This window comes from Acanthisitta chloris, unplaced genomic scaffold, assembly GCF_000695815.1.
Source record: "Acanthisitta chloris isolate BGI_N310 unplaced genomic scaffold, ASM69581v1 scaffold34489, whole genome shotgun sequence".
NCBI classification, from domain to species: Eukaryota; Metazoa; Chordata; class Aves; order Passeriformes; family Acanthisittidae; genus Acanthisitta; species Acanthisitta chloris.
In genome coordinates this window covers 518-19,411 of record NW_008693641.1, presented here as the reverse complement: position 1 = coordinate 19,411, position 18,894 = coordinate 518, and the positions used below count along the sequence as shown (strand labels likewise).

The 18,894-nt window shown below is 43.4% G+C and overlaps 1 protein-coding gene across 1 annotated transcript; it reads right to left on the bottom strand.

Annotated features, from left to right (window-relative positions):
• Positions 1–1,314: 1,314 nt before the first annotated feature.
• PHF11 (PHD finger protein 11) lies at positions 1,315–15,452 on the bottom strand. The gene is made up of 9 exons (XM_009083143.1): positions 15,337–15,452; positions 13,624–13,731; positions 12,500–12,633; positions 9,431–9,477; positions 8,116–8,174; positions 6,573–6,639; positions 4,952–5,074; positions 3,968–4,039; positions 1,315–1,454 (listed from the first exon to the last, which is right to left on the bottom strand). Exons 1-9 carry the CDS (start codon positions 15,442–15,444, stop codon positions 1,315–1,317), a joined length of 858 nt encoding a protein of 285 aa, XP_009081391.1. The 5' UTR covers positions 15,445–15,452.
• Between the last annotated feature and the right edge of the window lie 3,442 nt (positions 15,453–18,894).

The window sequence follows — 18,894 nt, the reverse complement described above, 5'->3', positions numbered from 1 at the left end:
CAGGACTGGAGAAGAGACTCAGCAGAGACCTCATCACAACTCCCTGACAGGAGGTTGGAGTCAGGTGGGGATTGGTCTCTTCTCCCAGGCAATCAGCAGTAGGACAAGAGGGCACAGACTCAAGCTCTGCCAGGGGAGGTTAGGTTAGCTATTAGGAAGAGACTGATGATCTTGGAGGTCTTTTCCAACCTCGTTGACTCTATGATTCTATCTGTATAAGCAAGAAAAATGACTAGTATTTTGTTCTATGGGGCACAGCTAATAGTTCAAGAGCTAGTTTTGAATGCTATTACTCTGTGCTTATTGATCTTCACCTTCATACAGAACAAGCTCACATTAGGAATTTTAAACAGTCATGGGCAGAGTTCAGCTGTTGTACCAGGATGTTACACTTGTCCTGACAAGTGGTGTTTGTCACTGTCATTAGCAGTGGAGCATTCTGGTGCCCCTCTACTTGTCCTGAGGGAAGGGGTAGTTAAAGGATGGTGTGACATTCCCCTGCCTCAGCCATGTCCCATACAGCAGCAGGGTTAGTGAGCACAACTCCAGACAGTTTTCGTAAAAAGGTTTTATTTTGTTAACTTACCCTTTTGTAGCTAAACAATGCTTCTGTATTCAAACAATTTTTTTAAAGACATAACACATGGAACTTGTATCCTTTCGTAATGGAGAAAGGAGGATTCAGTCCATTGTTTGATCTGTTTGACATTGTACATGTTCAGAGTGTGATGTCCAACCAGGTTTGGTCTGCCTGCAAACACTGTTTCAGCGCTGCCCTTACAGCAGAGCTCGTTGCCTATTAAGCAGTCAATCAAGAATAATGTAACAGAAAAAAAACCAAACTCCTGTTTAATTCAGAAGGCTTCTTGGATTGGAGTGCAAGTTCTGCTAATTTTTATCATCTTTGGCAAGCCAAAGCAGCAATATGATCCTTAAAAACATCCCTGTCTAGACACAGACAGTGAAGTAGCTACTACAGAGTTGGGAGAGAGCTCCCACAGTTAAGGTGATTGTACAACTCATCTGTGACAGCTGATGGTCCTTGTCTTTGAGAAAAGTTCATTGGATGGTTCTATCGAGTTTTAAAAAAGCTAAATTTAGTGTATAACACTCATAAAATTCCATGGTAAAATCTGAAGGGACAACCTAAAATTATTGCAACAGTGAGGTATAAAAATGAGTAAAACACCCAGTTCTTGCTTGTCCCTGTCTTGGGGGCCAGGGGAGATTACTCAGACACTGACCAGACGTGCTCTATGGTTTCTATCACTCAAAAATCCTAAATATTGACACTAATATAGACAGACCTATGGGTTATTCAGATGCTGTACTAGATGTACTGGCAGTGTTCTCTGGGGTAGGAAGGACAACTTCTTTTATGTCCTGCAATAGCTCAATCTTGTTATCCAGTCTTTTTCTGCTTTCCAGAAGCTCCCGGATTTTTTCTTCTGTTCCTATTATGAAAAAGAAAGGGATAAAAGCTTTTATTCATACATAACAATTGTTAATATAAATGTTATATCTGCATTAACAGTGCAGGGGCTACCAATGCTTACTTTCACCTACAATAGAACTTCTGCCTTTCTACAGCAACATCTTTAACCCACAGCCCTGTACTCAGTGTCTTCATAAAGAGCTAGACTGTGTGTTGGCTGGAAGAGACTGATACACCAAAAGGTCAAAAGAAAGCACAAAGCAGTAATCACAGACTTTGTCATCCATATGTTGAAATCTGTAGTATAGCAAGTTTTGAGATGAAATGCAAACATCTATAAGATGAAGGACATACAGCTCAGACACAGAGCTTAGTTTCTCTTGTGCCAAACGGATGTGGCAGAAATAGAAACAGCCCAGAGCAAGATGTCAGTGATGGGAATGACCAGCCTTCCACAGGAAGGCAGGTAACAGATTGGGAACCTTCCACCTCATACAGGAAATGACCTAAAGGGAAAGAATATGTATTTCTGTAAAATCAGGAATGGCCTGAGGAACGTGGATCTGGAATGACTGCCCTTGCTGTTCTTTCAGAAAAGTGCTACGGGGGTCACACTGAAGGAACTGCACAACAGTTTTAAGACTGAGTATCAATCACAGCCTTTGTGCAACTGAATTTCAGACTTCACTGCTGCAAACCCCCTGGAAACAAACACTACCACAGAGCTCAAAAGCTGCTGGACAGAGTGCTTGGCCAGCAAGAGGAAATGAAAGCTGATGGAGGTATCCCCCCAGGCAGGCTGCACAACAGAACTGAAAGCAAACCTAATGGAAGTCACTTTTTCCTTGGCGAATAGGACAAGAACCTCCAACCTAGAAATCCGAAACCACCGCTAAGGCAACAGCACATCCTGTATGAAAGGTTTTACATGTGGTTGAGTTTGCAGAAAAGCTGCACACTGCTGAAGAACTGTGTATCCCTGCATATGAAAGGGACTGAAAACAGCAGTACCAACACTTGCAGTTCAGAGTAACCTCGCTGTGCTGACATGTCAGGCTTTAGAACAGGCTTTGCATGAGGATCCAAGAAGGGGAAAAAGATAAAATGGAAAAATGGATTGAAGGTAAAGCATGTCAGATGACCCAAAATCAGCAGCTCCAGCAAAAATATCAAAGACACAGTATTTATACTAGTCCTACTTTATTTAGTTCTCGACTTGGTATGTCATCACAGAGATATCCTAGCTAGAGCTTGGGAGTCAGATTCCAATGAAAAAAAAAAACAAACCGGTGTTTTCCTTCCCTCCCTACAGTTTCCCTTGTTATTAACATGGTTTTCATTCCATTCTCAGTGATTCATTTTAAGAGCTCCTCTTGGATCAGTTTTGGAACCAACCTTGATAAATGTTTTCATTATTGACCTCAAAATTAAAAGTAGGCTGGGGCTATCAGAAAAGAAGATTGTGTGGTACAGGAAGAACTGAACTGCCTGAGTTGTGAGGAATTGAAGAGGGAACAACTTGTACAGACAAGAATCACATGGTTGTGTGCACATAGTTGCCAATATCAAGAAACTCTCCTGTAAGCTGAGAAGAGGATGAAATAATCGATGCAGCTGTGAAAGAAACAAGTGTGATCCAAGGTTGTGTCACATGAGGAATTCTGAGCAGAGATGTTTTAATGCCCTCGGATGGGGCACTGGTGGAACCTTCTGTCAGACAACTGCAACACCAGTCACTCCTATTGCTGGCAGAGGAATGTGAATGTGAGGACAGGAGACTAGAGAGAGGAGCCTGACTTTTTCCTTCAAGTGAAGGGGAAATAACGAACATCGCCTTCACGTGCTGAACCTCAGCATTAGCTAATTAAAACCCATTTCCCTTTTCACTGGAATAAATTAAAGCAAAGGTTAGGACAAGGCTGTTAACTGTTCTGAAAATGGGAGCTCAAGGCTTGTCTGTCTGAAAAACAGTTTTAGCCCTGTTGCTTAAAATAGCTGAGACTGGAGTCCAAGGCCCAGTTTCCTTCCACACCGGTGGTCCCAAGCAACGGTTCCTGCCCTTGTTTTCATTTCACTGTGAGCATTCTCAGCTTGTTTTTCTACTCACATTACAACTGCCACCTGGTGCAGGTAAGTTCTCCCAGTGTCTGGCTGTTGTGTTTCAGGTAAAAGCATTAGTCTGGACAGCATTCCTCAGCAGCACAGCTGTACCACAGGCAAGCTGCTGAAGGGAGGCTGCAGAGGAGGAACCGAAATAACCTGCAGGAGAGGGAAGGTCCTCTGGGGCAGACACCCTTTGGTTCCTGTGGAACTGCGACTTGCCTCCCCCTTCAGGTCAGCCAGCCAAATTCGACACACTGCACTTCTACAGACTTGGGTAGCAACAGCTTTTATTCAGCTGTTTGTATAATGCTGAGAAAAAGTTCCTTGGAATTTTCATTTTAAATGATCATTTAATGAAAATTCTCAGATTAACTTCAATGCCAAAACCCAGACCAACTGCTACTGCTCTGACAGCTTTTCTGCACATACCTGAGTGAATATTTGTCAGTATATTTTCAAACAGTCCACAGTCAAACAGTGATATTACTGTTTCTTCATACTCTGGGGAAAGAGATAATTTGATTTACTATTACCAAGTAAAGGTTTCCAGAACCCTCATGTTAATGCAGAGCCCTACATGTACCACAAACCAGTAATTACTTATATTCTATAATCCCTATTGCTTGAGGTTTTAAGATGTCTTCTTTCTCATATAAGCTGTATTGAGAAAGAAATATCAAGTTGTCAATTTTACTTTCATACAGAAAATAATTAGGGTGGTCAGGCACTGGAATAGGTTGCCCAAGGAGGTGGTGCAAAGGTATTATTCATAACTTTGTAAAACTGGGAGGACAATAGGACAGGAAGGTTTGAAATTTTCTCTATTTTGTGGACAAAGCAACATTTGTTCTTTGATAATTCAACACTAAGTGATAAACCAATAAAAACTCCAAGCAGACACTAACAGCTGACAACAGAGTTGTAACAAATCATCCAAAGACTTAAAATGCACATACTTGGGGATCTTTCACTCAGAAGAAAATGCTGATATTAATAGACAGCTGGTCCCCCTGAGAAGCTGTAGGAGCAACACAGACTAATGACCTAAATAAAACCTTCTGGTTCTCTTCAAGGCCTCTCTCTTCCTCAGAGCCCAGGAGAAGAGGCCTGACTGAACCTCCCTATGCTTACGCCAAGAGGTGGCTTCAAAAATTCAAGTTAGACAGTCTCACTAAAGCATACTGAGTTGGCAGCTCTTACATAATGTTGAGAAAAGAAGTTCCTTGGAATTTCCACTTTAAATGGTCATTTAAAGGGAAGGTCATTCTCAACCTGCTGCACAGCTGCAGAAATAAAGCAAGACTGACCTATTTAGCAGTATGGTATCCTCAGGAAGGTGCCCCAGGGCCACGTGCCTGGCATTCAGAGCCACACTCCTGCTCTGAGAGCAGAGTGCCCCATGGGTCTGCATACCTGTTTCTGAAGTATTGTCATCCATCAGTTTTTCCTGCGCCAGGTGAAGTGTGTCCAGCATTTCTTCGAATATGTCATCCAGAAGCCCAGCTTGTTTGCATTTCCTGAGAAAGTCTATTTGTACTGTTAACACACAAGAACACACTCTTATGGGAGGGATCTGTAAAGCAAGCTTCACTCCCTCCCTGCAGAAACTGAAACTTTGGCCAAAGTCCTCTCTACAGTACCAAATACTTTTGCAAGTCTCTGGCTCCTCCAGCCACCCACACAGCCTTTTTCAGTGGGAACATAAAAATGGTCAGGCAACCGTAAGCACTGTGCTGGGTGTAAAACTCCCTAAGCTCTAGATATGGCTTCATTCACCAAAACCAAGTATCTCCACTCTAAATGTGCCACTCCTAAAGCCTCCTGATACCCCTAGTGTAGGAAAGCATGTGGTTTGTCTTGCTTGCCTTTCTTCCAACCCTTAGGACCATGGACTGAGCAGGCCAAAGGACAGCAAACAGTTCAAGTTAATCAGTAGTGGACTTAGTAGAAATTAAGGCTAATTCTACTCCAAGTGATCCCAGGCATTAAACTTGTTTATTACAGCCCATTTTATACACCTACTTTGTCAGGTTTGCACTGATAGGGAAATAACTCTTTTTTTCTCATCTCAGCACAGCAGGTCAGCAAAAGGTTTCAGTAAGATCAATTCTGTGGGCTGTTCCAAAGGAAAGGGCTATCAGACAGCTCACAGAAGTCTGCCAGTCTCCACTAGAAACAACATTATATTTTACTTGAGACATTTGTGAGAAAAGAAGTGTCATTTCACTTCACGAGATGCCCTACGAGTGTTCCAGCATTCTGTATAGGTTCCCTGTTCTTTACAGTGGCAGCAAGATTCAGAGAAAAGCACCAGGCAGCCACGGGCAATACTGTGCCCATACACTAAACATATCCATGGCGAGGTGAGCTATCACCTCTAGCACCTTCCAAACTTCCCAGTGACAGCACAATCCTGACAAGCAGTTGCAGCAGGAGCTTTGGGGTAACACAAAAACTGCAGAACTGAAGGACAGGTCCTGTGGTCCATTTCACTGTTGCAATACCATACTTATACAGTGAAATACTATATTGTGTTAAGCATCCTATGTACACCGAGGCTTCAAAAGGAAAGATACACTGTCACAGCACCTCCTCTGCTAACCCATCCCAGAGTGCCAATCAGCAGAACTGCACCCCTCTCCTTCAAGACAGGACTTGCTCAGCACAGGGAGACCCAGGTGAAGGAGGACTGATTCCCTTTTAAATGTAACTGTACTGATATGGAGGAGGGGGGTCAGGCAGAGGCAGCCCTGTGTGCTGGAGACAGCAGCCAGCCACAGTGGGGCACTGTCAGGTGAATCACCAGCTCATACCACACAGCAAGTCTCAGCCAAACCACAGACATTTGTTTGCTGCACAGTTATTAAAACCACCACAGTCATTCAGCCCATCAGACTTTTGCTGCCACACCAGAGCCTGGAGAGTCATCTCAGGAGGATAAGAGGCATTTGCAGTATCTCTGCCATCTCCGAGCTCTGAACTCCAAAATAACAGATCACAGTACCTCCAAGTTGCTCTGTAAAGTGAGTCTCACCTTTATGCCTGTTGTTTTTCCTTTTTAGTGTTCGCAAATGGTCATCTTCTGCTGTCTCTTCTGTCCTCTGTAAGAAAACCAGAACAATACATTCTGACCAACATTTACTGCTGTTTTCGTTACCTTACTTCTCTATTACCAGAAGGGCAAAGAGCAGCCCACATTTCTGTGAATATAGTCAGCTTCTCTGCACAGCTAATGACACTCCTCTTCAGACATCCCACTTTTAAAAACAGGAAGCCAAAACTGCTTCAAAGCAAAAACACTTTAAGAAAAGCCCAAACCTGGAAGACCACCATCCTTAATCATTGCACTGGCAAATACAGAAATTAACAAATGTCAGCTGCTAACTCCAGGGCAAATGACATTTAGTTCCCTAGACTTGTTGGAATACTAGAAAGGATTTGGGAGAAAAGGGAGAATATTTTTAATGTCCTTTGGACAGGACACAGTCATTTGCTCCTGTTCCACATCATGCCACAGTAATACAAACAATTCTTCAGCTCTGTCACAGAACTTCTGTGTAAAAATGCATTTCTTACACAATGGCAAACGATTTATCCTGCAGTGAAAAATCCTGGAGCCCCTCAGCTTTTTATTTGCAGTATTTGCATTGATTTCTGAGATCGCTATCATGGGAGAGCAGCAGAGACAGAACAATACTGCGGGTAACTGGTCAGATGACTCAGTTACAGTACCAGGAATGCAAGTGGATTCACAGCTGAGAAATTCTTGGAGACAAATAACCTACTCTTACGGCAGTACTACAAAAAAGCTGCAAAGATCATCCACATCCCCTCATGTGACTTCCCTTTAATCTCAAGACCTGGGAAAGACAAAATTTTTTCCCAAGGAAAGCTGGATGCCAGTTCCTCTAGCAACAAGAAATCCTAACCTCTCTAAATGTCAAAGGGAATTCCCAAGCACACTTCCATAGAGCCAAGAGAATCAGCTCAAAACTTACAATATGCTGTATGAACAAGTTTTCTAGCAATAGCCTGTGAAACACCTCCCCCTGCAAGCAGAGGGATGCTTGCATGATAGCTCCAAACCCTTGGGAAGGCCATGGTCACCAGCAGAGCCAAGAACTGCCTGATCTGCAGTTAAAGTCTCTACGTTTGCCATGAGCACAGGCTCACAGAAAGTCAATGCAAGTTTAAAAGACCAAGTGACTCATCAAAAGCAGTTTTTTGTGGAAGCCACATCAAGCCCTAAGGTAATCTGAGGGGCATTAGTACTTCCAAAAAAAGGAGTCCCCAAAGGGAAGCTCACAGGCACCAAGTCAGCCTGGTTCAGAGGTTCCTACCACGTTTGCGCCACATTAGCTGAGGGCAGCACTGGCTCTGCCTGAAGCAGCTCTAAATGCAAACAGTTTTGGTTTGACAGAATGGCAAGATCCAAACAAGGCAGCTGTAAAGGACAAGTAAACTGCTTCTGTGGGGAAGTCTCTTTCTGAATATGCTGTCAAAATCCTTCACTAAATAAGTCCTTTGCTGTAGCAGATGTGGGCTCCTGTCACAGAGCTACTGAAATTCAGAATTACCAGTTCTTCCACGATGGTGGGAGATGGCAGCGTACGTCTTCTCCTCTTATTAGCTGAACCTAAGCAATCAAGAAACAAAAAAGTAACAAATGTGGCAACCTCAGACTGATGATTACACATCATTCAAATTCCCTTTTCCCCAAAAGCTACAAAAGTGAGGCACTTCGGGTGACAGACAAGGCAAGACTATGTTTTGGCTTCCCAAAAATACCTGACGTTTCAGTGGAATTCACGTTATTTCCATGTAAGAAAAACTGCAAGCCTGAACCATTAGGAAAGTGCAAATCACTAGAGCATTAGCATATCACTTTGCCTTTTAAACTCCGCATAAAACATTAAGATTTTTGATTGTGGCACAATGAACTTATTCTCCCCAGCAGCAGCACTACCTCTAGGTCGTAAAAACTTCCAGCAAATTTATGGAAGATGACTGGAGTTTTTCTTTCAGTCAGTTCTTGTTTATGCTAATACACCCTCAAAACTAAAGACTACGAGAATTATTTTAGGTGTCCCAAAGACATACAAATGACATTAGGTTTTTCATTGATATAATGACCCTCCTACAAAACCTCCAGAAGCAATTTGACTTGTCAGTTTAATATTGTTTATGCTACAAAGTGGTTTTGGGGATGTGGTACAAGATCTCTGCAAAATCATCTGCTTTCATTCTGTCCTTTCCATGAACATGCACCAGCCTCTCACCAACATCGTAACCAGCAGCTTTTGGAAACAGCTACAGTATCACAAGCAGAGGATAACTCTGGCAAGGAAGACATGGCAGGAGCAAAGAAAGCCAGAGAATAGTTCAACTACTAACCAAAACCTGAGGATTTTAAGTGCAGCAGGGTTATGTGCCCTCTTCCCTGTTCAACTCCAGAACCTTTGGGCAGCACTTAGTAAAGTCTTCCCTGCTAGAAATCATCCTGTCAAGAGGAACGAGGAGTCGCTGTTGTACAAGGAGGCTGCTGAAACAACTCTGGGCTTTGGGGACTGGTGCCATACATTGCACTTTTCATGGCCTGAAAGCAAATCATAGTCTCTCACTTCACCCAAAATAAAGCTGCGTGGCCTAATTTGGGGCAGTCTAGGAGATGCAGGTGTAGGTACAAAGTGTTCCTTGCTGCCCAGCATCACATCTCTGACATGTGATGGGATTTTCTCAGCTCTCCCTGATACTTGCTTTAAGGATGCCTTATACAACAAGAGGAACACAGTCCAAAGACCAGCCCAGCTCCTCCTGCCCTGTTCAGATGAATTCTGTAGGATGCAAACTTTTAAAACAAATAAAATCAACGAAGCCATTAAAGAAACTTACCATAGCAACGGGTCCTATTGCCTGGGTCATGTTTTGAGCAGAACACTCTAAAATTTAAGTCCAATTTTAAGAAAAAGAGAAAAAGTATTAATAAATATGTAAACAGAGTTATGCTGACTGATTTTAACAGATATTTCCCCTCTTTTCATTGAATTTCCCCTTCTTTCATTGAAAGACACGTAAAAAAAAAACATCAGGATTTTTGCACAGCATTACCCACCTAGGAAAGCACCTGCTGTAAAGTCACATACATGCACAAGCTTGAATCTGCACTTTTAGAGCCTCAGCGGACTCTGAACACTGAAGCTTTGAATGACCAGTTCCATCACCCTACTCTGTTTGGACCTGCCCACTGCTCCAATCCTGAGGCAGACACACTCAAGCCTGGTGTGGCCATCACTGTGCCAGAGGTGTTCCATGAAATGCCTTACTGAGAGGAGATGAATGCTGTTGAGGTGAAATGCCACAGAATTGCAGCTGCTGCAGCTCTTCCCCCTTGCCCTGCACCCCCTTGGGCCAGGAAACCCTTCAGACGTGGCTGCTTACCAGTCAGCTTGGCTTTGTAAGCCCTGCGTGATGTGCTGGCTCAGCCACAGCACAGCACTGCCACACACTGTGCCAGCTACTTCCCTGGAGATCTCTGTGCCCCTTCCTTTCTGCTGCCCAGTGCTGACGAGGTGATCCCCAAACCCCAAGGAAGTAGGGCACCCTGTCTGAGATCCAGTAGCTAAAGCTGCCCCATCCATTCGATCCTTAAAGACTTCAGTAATACCAAGATGGGAGTATTTTCACTGGTTCTAGGAAAGCAACGTGAATTCCCTGGGAGAGGCAAAATGCAACCAGTGTAACTGGAAATACTCCTTATCCTCTGGATACAGGAATGTGTAGAGAACTTGAACCAGCTTTTATAATATGCCTTTCTTACAGAAGGATCCCAGGTCACTTTTTAAGCAAAAATGCCTTGTCAAGAGCATAGTTTAGCTGATCTCTTCCTTACAGATCTATTTGCCAAGACTCAGTCCTTGGAAGCAATTTTGAAAGGGAACTGCATTCATTAGGACATTTTCTAATTCATGTCATTCTTTCATTTTTACAAATAAAGCAGCACTGCTCTTAAAAACACAGTCTGTTTCCTTGATGAGCCAGCTTTTCCTGCATGAAATGCATTTTGATGCACAAAACCATCCGATTTAGGTGTGCCTAACAATTCAGTCAGAAACCTAAGAAATGGAGATACCTTATTTATGTCCCTGAATTTCTAATATTGCCCTTTGAAGGTCAGTTTTTTTCTTTCCCTCCCTTTAATTCTAGTCTTTCCCAGTTTAAAAGCAACCTTCCCAAGCACAAGAATATCTTATACAGAACAGACAATATCTTTTACTACTAAGGCTCCTTTATTTGGAAGCACTTCCCTACTGTCATTCTTGCAAGACAGCAGTACAAATGGCACCTATTTCCCCACCTCCACAGCACTGTATGCCTTCTCTTTTTTATTCTGCTCTGTTTGTTTTGATGATCACTGCTCCCATCACAGCAATGGCAACTCAGAATTTAAAAACACCAGCTCTGTCTCTCCTGAAGGAGTTCTCTCTTTTGATGTGCTTTTCAGTATGTTATATTTCACCATGAAAAAGTGCAGGGGCTGTCAGTCCACATCCATTGTTTTTCAAGTCTATTCTCAGATGATTTCAGGCTAGCTACAATTTTTGTGCTTTATTTGTGTCACTGATACTGTGCAAAAGTCTTTAGGTTCAAATCCTTGAAGCCTGCCTCACTATCTTTCTAATCCAGTCCTTTCCCATCTCTTCAATGCAGGTTGCTATAGCCTAGTTTCTTGTATTATTTTTATATAGGACACACAACTCGTCTCACACAGTGACTTAACACGAGGCATTTTTAGGGGTCCCTTTTCCAAACCTCTTAGGACACCAGCTAAAAAAAAAGTCACCAAGCTATATATGCAACCTCTTCTTTACCAGACAGTCCCACTTATCTTTCAACCCCTTGAGAAGTTGTCTTCTTAAGCCTCAGTTATCCTTTCCAAAGCCATTTATTCTGTCATCATAGTTTCCATCTTTCCAGCTACACTCTTCCACGAACTTTGCAGACTCCCAAAGACTTTACAAGCATCAACTGAATATGAAATCTTCACTAGACACCTGGGCTTACAGCCTTGCAGAGAGATGTATTCATTTCAGACTGAGAGCCCTAGTGAAGCATCCAGAGTGCAAAGTGTTTTGACACAGAAGTGTTTTCATCTGCTACTAAGAACGGTGCTAGTCCCTCTTTCTGAAACAAGTAGTAATTAGAAGATCCACCAGATTAGTCTAAGATTAACAAGGCCTGTGATCTCTCTGGCCTTGCACAGATACGAACGTCAGGGGTTTTATGCACCTCAGACTTCACTATAACTTCAGCATTTCAGAAGGTCGCTGAAGTCCCACTTTCTCATCCCCTTCATCTGCATCCTCCAAACAACCTGTTCCATCTGTTAATGGCAACGCAGGCAGTCCAAGAGCAGTGGACATCAGGACTAGCATGATAAGGACAGAAAATTTACTTAGAATCTGTTCAATTGTGTTAATTCTAACAATGCAGTTGTAATACAAAGTCTTTGGTGGGAATCAAAGTTCTCTGCTAGCGTAGGGAGGGAAAATCACCAAGATTTGCCTAATGTGAACAGACCTAGAAGTGCTATAACCTGTTCTGTGCACAGACTGCATTTACTGGAGCTTCTGAACCAACAAAAATTGAGAATTCAAATCTTGGTTCTTGAAGACTAGCTCAATAGTCAAAAAGGACTGACTCCCTCAGTTTTGGCCTAGTGATCTTTCAGGCATGTTACAGGCTCAAACACTAAACAGATTCCCTCCCACTGCTGTGATGTTTTCCTGTAAAAGGAAAGCATTTCCCTTGTTGCTTGTAAACACCAAGCATCACTTTAAGAGAGCAGAACATATTTCCTGTTTAAAAAAACCCTTCAAAACCCACACAATTTTAAAGTCTCTCTTCCTGACACCACCACCAAAACCTTGACAATGATTAGTCAGCCAACACTTGGTTAAATACCGGTAGACTCCATGTACTTCGTCTGTTTCTATCGCTGCGTCATCACAGAGGGCACAGAAGTAGTGGTAACTCCTGCGGCAGGCTCGCTCCTCACAGCCCACTGTGGCTCCCTTCTTGCGACAGAAGCTGCACACCTGAAACAGGATGGAGTTTCACAGGTAAACATTACAGGCAGCTACTAAAAATCTTGCCAGATAAGGCAAGTACTATCCTCTGTGGGAAAATTCAGTATCTCATTCCAAGTCACCTCTGTGTAATAACCGGGCAAGTTCACGCCTGCAAGCAAAATAACCTTGCTGGTATTTCAGTCATCTTTTCGCTATCTTACCTCTATTTCATTCTGTTAAATTTGTAAAACAATGCAAAGAGCCACATGAGGGCACTGGGCAACTCCCCTGAGTTATTTCAATACCACCTAGTACTAGTGTTTGTATGTGTGTTTTCAAGGCTAACTTCATCATGAAAAGAGTTCCACCCTGGCTGTGGGGCAGGAGGGCAGCTGAAGAAATAGCCGATAAAATAACACCTCACACAAATAACCTTCCACCAGCAGTAGGACAAGAAGGCACAGACTCAAGCTCTGCCAGGGAAGGTTTAGGTTCGATATTAGGAAGAGATTTTTACAGAGAGAGTAGTCAGGCATTGGAATGGGCTGCCCGGGGAGGTGGTGGATTCACCATCCCTGGAGGTTTTCAAGATGAGACTGGATGTGGCACTTAGTGCCATGGTCTAGTAACCACAGTAGGGTTGGACTCGATCTTGGAAGTCTTTCCCAACCAGGTTGATTCTATGATTCTGCTAAAACCAGGAGGTGCTTCCCTTTACACTAATGGAATGCATAATTTTGTTTCAGGCTCAGTTCTTTACCAAAGTCTCTTAGGAAACTTTGACCAAGGACTTAAAAGGCCAGGAAAAAAAACACCTGCATTTTAATGCAGAATGAACTGAATTTCACCAAATCTAAAAAAGCAATGATTCTAACACTAAATCTGTAATTTCCCTAATCTTAGTAGATCAGAAGCACCAGGTACTTTTATGCATTTTTCTCAAAGCAGAGAACAGGCCAGACAACCTTCAGTGCTATGAAACAGAGGTAAGTGCAGATTCAGAAATAAACTCCTTACCAGTCTCTTTCCTCTCCTAAGCTCTTTCAATACTGATGCCACATCAAACCTTACATCCAGATTTTCTGGGTTATACTCTTCAGATTCCACAAATCCTGAGGAAAACAACTAAGACAAAAGAGATGATATTAAGAAATAATAGAGTGATTCAGTCACCAGTGCAGAAGAGATGAATAGCACATGTTTTCTTCTAGCACTTGCCCTACCTAAAAAGGTGGTTTTTCTCCGTTTTTAAGACGTTTCACCTACACTGAACAAGGAGATGTGCTTAAACATTTTCGCAGTTAAAAGAAGTTCCTCTTTCTACACAGGAGATTTCACATAACCTAAAGGTCAACTAAGAAAAGATAATAAGGTAAAAAAGTTAACTGAGTAAGAAACATGAATGAAGTCCCGAAGTCCAGGCTGCCCAGAGTGAGGAGAAGCAGCTCTTTGGCTGACAGACCTCCATACCATGAACATCTTGTTGTTTAGCCTTACAGCTGGATACAATATTTCTCTGTAATAAGATTTCCATACAGCCCAATGCTGACAACAGTTGACTGCACAAGAAACATAGGAACATTGTATAAAGCCGTAAGAAACCCACAGAAAATGTATACACACACATTGGGCCACTCCAATTCTCACAGAAGTGCTGAGCCATGACAATGAGTGAGGAAGGGGAAGTTCTTGGCAACTATGTCCTAGTCACTATATATAGCTAACTCCAAACAAAAGGGAGCTAGCCTTTCATCAACTGTTTGCTCAGAAGGTGACAGCTGGCTGCAAAAAATCCAATCCGTGCAGAGAAACCTAAGGCAGAAAAATGTGTAAAGTTGCTGGAACAGGGGAGCGAAAAAAAATAATAAAGTTTCAACACTGAAGCAACACTATACTCCTAATCAAACCTGTTTCAAATCAAACATCCAAGTAACACTACACTGTAAAAGAGGTATCAAATGTTTCTGAAACATTCTGATAAAAAACTAAGAAACTGAAAAAACACGGTAGAAGAAAAATAAAGATATAGACATAACTGTGAGAATAAGCAGGCTGGAAAGCGATAGCCAGAAAGCTGTTCTAGCAACAGACATCTCCTGCACTAACCATCAGCTATATTCTCTCCCTCCTGAGATGAGAATGCAACCTTTCTGCACACCAAGAAACAGCTCCACCAAGATTCCTGAATAAAAGGAAGGCATTTTGACAGCAAAAAGTGTAAAAGCATTCTAGGATCGCAGCATGTTTAGTTTCACAAGCATTTTTTTATAATCAACTGGTGGTATCTTTATTTCTTATTTTAAATAAAGCACAGAATAGGAAGGTATTTTTACCTTTATACATCAAGCAATGCAAACATTTTCCTGCAAAGGTTTAAAGTACACAGCTTCCTGTGATCTGAGAAGCCTCATCCAATTTAGTATCTCGAGAAGACCTATTGCTATTGCTAGACTATATGTGTGTCTAGGACAATTGATCAGCAACAGACACAGGAAAACACCACAAATCACCATGTCCAGCTGTGCAGCCATGTCCTCTCCCTCACCAAAATCCTGGCCAAGCCCTGATGCTTGTCTCAGCTTTCCAATCTAATACACACCTGCTGGTTTGAGTAACCAGCCTTTCAATTCAGACACTTTGTAAAGTTAAAACCAGACAAGCAGTGGAAACTTCCCCTTTATCCCTTCTTCTCCATTCCTCTTAGGTACCATCCAGCTAAAAGCCACTCACCAGACAGTCCTGATGAGCTGCAATATCTTGCTCTTGGGCGATATACATTACAGAACCAGCTGCCCCCTTTGAACAAAACGCACATGTTCTTCTCACCATCTTCGCCATTATCCAGAAAGCACCTAGAGCAGGAAAACTGGGACAGAACACAAAGCAACTGATGCACCTAGCATACACCAAGCAGGACAGAGAGCAGAGCTTGCTAGCACTTGCCCTCTAACTGCTCCTTCACCTATATCCTCCGAGCCTTGGCGCTTTGCTCCTCCAGCAACAACTACCGGTAGAAAAGACAGCAGTGGAACGGAAACCAGCTCCCAGGAGCTCCAGCATTTAGAGCAGGAGGAAAAGTGGTTTATCTCCCCTCAGAAAGCCACTAACGAGTCCTAACGGACAATACAAAAGTTTTCAAGCTTGCTTGGCAATATCTGTTCCAACAACAGACCCAGAGCAGCCCAGCAAGTCATGTCCTAGGCGTGAAATGCCTTTTATCTGGAGGAGGCCAATCGCCCACAGCAGTACTTTTCTTAAAGCTACTTCTGCCACATGTGGGTCTGCAAGTCAACAGAGGAGAGAAAATAGCTGTCTCCAAATGTCTCCAGTGCCTTCCAGGAGTTCACATAAAACAGAGAAGAAACACTAACTCTATTGTAAGAAGAACGTATCAAAGAAGCGTGGAGAGGCCTGCAGGTAAAAGGGGGCAGAAGACAGAACCAGAAATGGGAGTTTTAAACATTCTCAGCAAGGTGCAGTGCTAACAGGAGCGACAGAATTTTCTCTATGCCCTGGGATTTGCCCCAGGGACCTCTGTTCTCTTTTATCTAGCCATATCCACTCAAGCCTTAATTGTCCTTCACACAGTCTCTCTTTTCCTCCAGCAGCTGCAGAATTTTGAGGCCAGCTACTTATTTCACAAATACAATCTCAATGCTTCTGGACAAGCCGTTATACACACCCCTCACCGGCAGTTTAGAGCATGACATCACACATTAGTAGCAGAAGCTTTACTTTGTGTTTTTTTGCGCAAGTCCACCGCAGAAATCTTCAACAACCTCCCACTCCTACTAGGTGTGATACTCCAAACTGTCCTTTGCTGGAGACGTCACCTCCGACAGCACAAACTCCTATATGAAAAAGGGAAGAAACGTTTGGCTTTACTCTCAAGAAATAAAAAAGATTTGAAGCTAATTTATTCTAGTGAGAGAGGCTGTAATATCCAAGCACAGGAAGGAAGTATCAGTCCAGCAAATCTTGCAACCTTTCTTTGGCTTTCTACAGCCAAACTCTGCTTTGATTAGTTCCCATCTTCTCTGCATAAATCAGAAGGGGAAGTGCCAACTGAGAAGAACACCAGAGTAGAAGGGGATTTCTTTGTGTCTTCTCCCCTCTGGCTCACGTAACTGAGAATTTACTTAACCACAACAAGTCACTTTGCCTTCACACACATTCGGGTTTATTTTCCCCCTGTCCTTCTATCTCTTGTAAGCAAGGCAGGATAGGGACTGATTTCCAATATCCATCTGTACAGTGACCATCACATCAGTCTCACAAAATAAGCATTAGATCAATCTGATAGAAATAAACAGAAACATAGAGAAATAGAAGTATTATAGAAAACAAAGAAATTAAAAATCAGAATGTGCTAGAGTTGGAATGGTCCAGAACTCAAGAAAAGTTAGCAGTGAGCTCGTACCTGGAATCGATGCAGATACATAGGCCCTTGCTCAGGCCCAGGCAGAGGATCCAGCTCTGGGAATTTCGTAAGGAAGAGGCTAAAGGTGGAGTCTGCAGTCCCTGGTGTTCTTACAGGCTCGGGAGAGATCCTGGTGCTGCTGAAGAACAGAAGACACTCAGTCAAGGTCAGCCTCAGGGTTACTCCAGCACCTTTGTAGGAACCCTGAAGCAGTGGAAGGAGAGCTCTTGGCGATTCCTTGGTGCAGAAGCAGCCAGCCTGTACCCGCTGCCCTGTATCCTGTCCCCCACAGCTGCCTTGCTTCAGCCCCCTGCTCTTCTCTAGCTTTCCACTATGGAGTACTGCCAAGAAGATACTGAGCTACCAGGACAACGGATCTGCTGGGTACTCCCACATGAGGACGGAGAGGCTAAGGGCATGGTTCCAGCTCCCTATCAGTCACATTTCACCTAAACAATGCCTTGCTTTTCCAGTCTGCCGCTCGTGGATTCCATCTGACACCCCAGGATCTGCTTGAAAAGGCAAGAAATCCATGTTCCTTACTCCACTCTTCCAGTGGCAGACATGACAGCATAGTTATGTTATTATTTCTCCTACTGTCTCTTTTTCAAGTCGAGGAATCTGAAACTATTTAGTTGTTCCTTGTACAGAAGGTGGCCCACATCTCTGACCACCTCTGCAGCTTCTCTACTCCTGCTACATTCCAAGAGGAGCAAACCACCTCCAAAAGGTTGGGCTACCACTTACACTACAAAGTCACAAGAGTGCTCTGTATTTTTCCTCTTTTCTTAACAATCCTTAATATTTCCATCAGGCTGTAGACTGCTGCCGAGCACAGGGTTGACGCTTTCATGGAGCTATTGCTGAAGCATAAAGCAGTGAAGAAAATGCCAAGCTCAGTACATGACGAGGCCCACGGTGATCAGAGCAGGCATGGAAACTGGATGGAGGGTGGCGGTTTGTGCTGCCACGGCGCTGGGGAGGCACGTGAAGCTGTGTGGAAGCCATTTGGTCTCTTGCTTCCACCTGCTTACAAAGAAGTGTTTTGAACCACTGCTACCAAGCAGAACTCTGAAACACACTGTACATTGTGGCCACAGGGAGCAGAAGGCTGGACCACTGTCCCACCCACAGCACTTTGCACAACAATGGTGAATAAGGTATGAAAGTGCCCTGATTTTGTACCTCACTGGGGGATGGGAACACGGCACAAAAATCACAGGGACAGATCTTTGGGTTTGTCCTCCCGGCCCTCCCCAGAAGGGACACCTCCTGCTAAGACTTGTGTACTTGGCCACGCCAAGTGTTTTGACCCAGGACATTGAGCTTACGATTGCAATCGTGTTGTCAGTGCTCTACAGAGGTACTCTGCAGTTAACATGTGTATACTGCTGACAGTCCAAAAGAACCTTATATTCTGCATTCAATAAACTGCACTACCCATGAACCCAAACAGCTCTTCCAAATGCAACTGCACCTGTAGTGAATAGGCTGTTTGTGCACCCAGTGTCAGGCCAAGAGTTGTACTGCTGCAACAACAGCACTTCCCCAGGTCTCTTTCCTGGCAGTGGCACCATGCAGTATGGAGAGCATCAGTGTTATGAACTGTGACACTGACACATCCATCATCTTCCACTTCTCAATGCTGGATTTTCACCTCCTGTTTCACAGCCAATTCCTCACTGCCACGCAGTCAACAAGGAACAGTCACACCTGGCTGCTCCTCCTGTACCAGTGGCATTTCCTAGCAGAGCTGCTGAAGTGGCTGGTTTGGTTTGGTGGGGTTTTTTTTGCAATAGAAGGGAAGAAACGAGGAATGGAAACAGAAAGTAAAAGAGAAACAAGAACATTGTTGGCAAGAGCACAGG